General features: G+C 44.4%; 1 protein-coding gene across 1 annotated transcript; it reads left to right on the forward strand.

Moving 5' to 3' along the window:
* Nucleotides 1-203: 203 nt before the first annotated feature.
* Nucleotides 204-5,611, forward strand: LOC145490348 (uncharacterized). The gene is made up of 2 exons (XM_081469480.1): nucleotides 204-405; nucleotides 1,997-5,611. Exon 2 carries the CDS (start codon nucleotides 1,998-2,000, stop codon nucleotides 4,476-4,478), a length of 2,481 nt encoding a protein of 826 aa, XP_081325606.1. The 5' UTR covers nucleotides 204-405; nucleotide 1,997; the 3' UTR covers nucleotides 4,479-5,611.
* Nucleotides 5,612-5,701: the final 90 nt, after the last annotated feature.

A 5,701-nucleotide genomic window follows, 5' to 3' on the forward strand; every position in this document is an offset into this window, starting at 1 on the left:
CCAGTCACACAGTTGTTATATCGTTCACGCGGAAAATAGTTAGCGTTAAGTCACAATCACTAGGTATTTAATTAATACCGTAGAAATCTCCAAGAAGCAACTTATTAACTTTTCCATTAATCACATATATATATTTTCTCTCCCTTTGTCGCCAAAAGTGCTGAAGCAATGAAAAACAATACCGGAACCTCGATGAAAATATGGAAACATGATCACCGGGGAACCGCTATGACGTCACGAAAGCGGCGTCTCGGCTGAATGGAGGTATACAGGTCCATAAAGGATAAAGGCATTTCACTTTCGGCAGTCAACACTCCAACCGAATTCGTAGGTGTGTCCACGCTTGATGTTCTAAACTTCAATCAGCCTAAAATCTTCGTTCACAAGCCAGAATCTTGTACCAAGGTAGGGATAATACATGTGTGTTGTGACTGGTAATGTCACTCTTGGCTCAACTTGGTTATATGACACTTCGATCTTTCAATTGAAAATGTTTTAGCTACAAATCACTGACAAATGCGAAAGTACTCCCTTAGAACTTAGTGATCGGTTAGCTATGTCAAGAAAGTTTACATTTAGAAGAGAAATCAATATGAACTTTTTACAGTTGGTGTTTAAGAAAGTTACCACACAAGATCTCGATCGAAAGATCATTGTGCTTATGAGGTAAAATTTCTCCAAAACTTTGGCCGCTACTATCTAGAATTGCGAAAAAATAGCACAAAATTGCAGCTTTTTCTTTACTGTGTCCGCCTGTGAGACAAATTTCGACTTTTTCGTGCTTTGGAAGCTGAGTAAAAATCGTAATGGCGAAACATTTAGGCAGTTACGATCACTCAACATCGCTGAACGTATAGTTGAGGTTCACTCTGTTCATTGACTTCGCTCGTATAATTTAGAGTATGCCCTTCGAAGGGCAAAGGCGAAGTATATTGTAAAAGATACATTTCAGCTTTTTGCAGTGAACCCGGCTTTAACGGTAAAAAAAACATAAACTTTTATTTGAAAGAGAACTATTTCAAGAAAACCGAAAGTACGGTAGTGAACGAAAGCGGAAGTAGCCACATGGGCCAGTGGCCATCGCATATGCAAATCCAACATACATCACCCACGTAACATTTGAAAGGGAATCAACCTAGTTTTCCTTTCAGTTCCTCAGTAAGAGTGCCTCTTCCCGGCAATAATTTTATTAACATCATAATATGGAGGAGGTGGTGTAAATTTTCAGTTTTCAATGCCCGTTATGCTAAAAGAAAACGTTATTTGACATATGTAATGTATCAAATTACATGGCTTGTTGGTTCTGGCTTATAGGCCAGTGGGAAATCTAACCATACAATGAAAGATGGCAACCTTGACTGAAAAAGAACTTGAGTGAATTTTATGAAGCTCTCCTGGCTCGAAGTGTCACATTTTTGCACATTAAGTGAACAGTGTTATCAGGCCCCGTGAGCAGCTGGTTTCTCTTTGGCGTAGAAGAAACCAACTGTGTGCTCGCAGTTGGTTTCACTTCTTTGCTTCAGGGCCATTCCCTTGCGTCCGCCACCAAACACAGACACTTTCAATTTACACAATTTTGAATCTGTTGCAAACCGTGGCGAATATTGCGAATCCGAAATGTAAACAATTTACACGAAATTTAGCCAATCAGATACTAATTTAGCTGGTGAACTACGATATCTTTGCGGAATAAAATTGAGCCGGAAGTATGGTTGTGCTAAGGAGGCAACGTTTCCGGTCTTTCCCTTGTCAGTGTAAATTTCCCGCGGAAATGCTTTTATGCATGGTTGGACTATTTCCCCCGTCTAAGAGCCTCAATGACTACGCTGTCGCTAAGGAGGACTTATTACCCGTATATCTTCGGATTTCCCGCTTCTAAATATAAGCTAAATATAAGCTAAACATTTGGTTGTATTTAAGTGTTTCATTGATAGCCCCTTAACACTGATTTTTGAGTCATGTCATAAGAGAATGTTCTACTTCATTTACTTTCCAGCATGTCTTCCCTCTTGGATGTGCCTCTAGAAGAAACCACAGGAGACGAGGACGTTACATACATATTTGAAAAAGATAAGCATGCCAAAATTTTGCTGGAGAACCTTGCCGAGATGCAATCTCAACATGGATTGTTCACTGATTTGAGCCTGACCACCAGAGCACAGGATTACAAAGTGAACTTCCATTCGATGCTGCTCGCAGCTTGCAGTCCGGCACTCAAAAAGCTTCTTGTATCGAGGAGCCCTAATGAGGGTACAAAGCGAAGTATAGTGCTTCAAGGACTGACCAAGGAGGTGCTGGAGTGTTTCAGAGAATTCATCTACAAGTCCGAAGTCACAGTGGACGAAGACATCCTGGATGACCTTCACAACTTTGCAGTCAAGTACGACATTGACGTGCTAGCGACAATCCGTGGGGAGCTTGAGGATCAGCGAGGAAGTGACCCGGTGAAATTTGCGTTTGATAATCATGAAGATGTGCTTTCAGAGCTTTTTGACATGTTCATGGAGAAGGAATTAACCACAACAGTCTTGGAGGACCAGAAGAGCGACAATCGGTTTGCAGTTCATGGGCCTGTCATAGCGGCAGCTTCACCTGCGTTTAAGGAAGCTCTGTTACACGGTTCGTCAGCCCGAGAAAGGAAGAAATTTCGATTGGATATTCCGTCTATTGCTCTAGCAGATGTCATCGGATACATCTACTCAGCAAAAGTAACCGTACAACGCAGAAATGCCGTTGGCCTGCTAAGAGCCGCTTGCACCTACGAGATGCCTGCACTTGCTAAAGTCTGCTGTGATTGGCTGATTTCAAAACTGCACACTTATGACGTGGCGGGCCTTCTATGCTTGTGCAGGGAACTGGATTCTGTGTACACTTTAAATCTTATAGAGGAGTGCAAGAACCACATTATCGCCAATTTCAGTGAGTTGTCTGCAGAAGACGAATTTAATGTTCTGGGTTACGAAGATCTTAAAGAACTCATCCAGCACGACAGCCTAGACATTAAGTACGAAGAAGACGTTGTTGATGTTGTGATGAAATGGATAGGCCATGCCGAAGAGACTCGTTTACCTCACCTGAGCGAGCTGTTGTCCTGTGCTCGGTTGGAGCAGACAAGCATGGAATTTCTTCACGACCTGGAGCAAGATCCCAGAATTGGAAATTCTCCTGGTTGCCTCCAAGTAATCGAGGTTGCTCGACAAAGGCTGCAGGCTGCTGACGATCAATCTGAGGCTCGCTCAAGCAGTTACGATGAAGGATTTGAAGACTTCGAAAGCCGCGATGAAGATACCCTGTCTAGGCTCTCAGAAGAAACATTTTTGCCTGATCATGACGATGCATCATCCGCGTCCGATAGAGAAGGAGCCCAGCGACAGAGTCTGCGTGACAGCTGCCTGCATGACGGCTACCGTCTTGATAGCAGCCATCATTCCGACAGCTATTCACCTGGTAGCTGCTCACGTGATTACTACCAGCCTGAAAGCTATTCGCTTGATAGCTACCAGCGCGACAACTACCCACGTGACAGCTACCAGCCCGACAACCACTCGCTTGACAGCTACCAGCCCGACAACTACTCGCGTGACAGCTACCAGTCTGATAACTCCTCACTTGACAGCTACTCGCGTGACAGCTACCAGCCCAGCAAATACTCGCGTGACGACTACCAGCCTGACCACTCACACAAAAGAAGACCCGGCACGCGCGTCGACGGCCGACCAGACATGCGGTGTAAAGAAAACCGTCAACTATACTTGGGAAAGGGAGTCAACAAAAACGGGACCCCAGACAAAAGGATACGGGAAAATAGGACAAAGTTTTTGAACAAAGACGGCAGTCCAGACATGCGCTGTAAGGTCAACAAAGGGGCAACCAGAAGTCCTTATGTCACAAGTCCACTTAGCACTTCAGGCAGTGGGAGACCCTCTGGCGGAGCACGGTTTCCTTGGGAACTGTCACTTCCCACTGGTTACGTCGGTCCCCTGAAAGAAGATGGCACTCCTGACATGCGCTGTAAAGCCAATAAAGAGGCAATCAGGAGTCCTTATTCAACAAGTTCAGTTTACACTTCAGTCAGTGGGAGGCTCCCTAGCGGAATACGGAATACGGAACTGCCACTCCCCTCTGGTTACGTCGGCGGGCCCTTGAAAAAAGATGGTACTCCGGACATGCGTTATGCTGCGAACAAACAACGCTGTGTGACAAGTTTAGCGGAAACAGGCCCCTCCTCGTATAGGCCATTAAAGAAGAATGGTACCCCCGACATGCGCTACGCTGTAAACAAACAACGCTGTGTGGCAAGTTCCGCGGCAGCAGACGCCTCCTCGCATGGGCCTCTGAAGAAAAATGGTACCCCGGACATGCGTTATGCTGTTAACAGGCGGCAAGCTCATTGTCCCTCTCCACCATCCTCCAAGACTCCTGGACCGCTGAAAAAAAATGGAACCCCGGATATGAGGTTCAAGGCCAACAGGCGATAAGGCCGAGAGAACCCTAAACTTTTATTAGTAGTGGATTTGTTGTTCACCAGAGTAACTAAAGACGTAGAATCGCAGTTGTTGTAGTTTCAGTTTTAAAGCGATATTTTTGTAATTTTTTGAGCAAAAGGCTAGTAGAGCATGGTTATTGACAGCACTTTGATCCAGTATGAATTTCTTGACGAGTAATAATTAATTCGTTCGTCCGTTTTCTTAGTCGCCCTTCCCCCACTAACTGTTTTGTCATTTCGAACTTGCCCTAATGTTCGAGTTAACTCTGTGACGAATATTAGTAACAAGGAAGTTAAAGATGTTAAGAGCCTGTTAATGTTATGTTAATTCGCACGGTACGAAGAAATGAAGGTTTAACTACAATGTCTTCCGGTTTTGTTAAAATTTGAAAGGCTGACGTTTGCGTCACATTTTTTGGAGCGTATGCACCCTACCAGAAAGAATAAAGCTTTACAACCTTGACTGACGATAAATGTGATTAATGTCTATCGCGAGGGGATTGGAGACGATCACGACCCTGGTTTCTTCCTCTTCCACTTCGCTCGTGCCCATGACTTTTTCGGCGTTACTTTTCAAGATTGCGGCAGGACTTGGTCCCTATCTACCCGCTTGTCCCGCATGCCCGACAGACACGTGGCGCATTCTGGCGGAAGTTATGTTGCAAAATACGAGAATAATTCGACATATTAATGTATATGATCGTTTATAATTCATTCTCCTGTTGAATATTTATAGTTCCAAAGAGAAATCTTCTGCACACTTTTAGCCTGTTCCAGGCTCTCGGTCAGTGGGGGACGATCGAAAAAGCGGGCGGCCGACGAGTGGGGACTGGGAGAGAAAACGCCTGCCCGCTTTTATATCGTCCCCACTTCCCGAGGGCCTGGAACAGGTTAGCCGGCTCCATATCGAGAACTCTCACCGCGCAATGACGTCATAAATTACCATGAAGTAAGCATGGCGAAGCTCAGGTGCTTAAAACTGAAATTCAATTACTTCGTATTCGAACTATTTACCAGAGATATCTACTCGAAACCCCAGGATCAGTTGCAGAGAACTAAGTACACTTGAAACTTACACTGCTTTTGAGCCAAGACTCCTTTAAACGGATGTTCAAAAACGGAGAATTTGAAATTTGCTTGTCCCATTTCTCCTAGATTCTCACTTTCCTTATCCTTCTTAGAATAAAAATCACCAGCCACATATTGATTGCTTTA

This window comes from Orbicella franksi, chromosome 1, assembly GCF_964199315.1.
Source record: "Orbicella franksi chromosome 1, jaOrbFran1.1, whole genome shotgun sequence".
Lineage (NCBI taxonomy): Eukaryota > Metazoa > Cnidaria > Anthozoa > Scleractinia > Merulinidae > Orbicella > Orbicella franksi.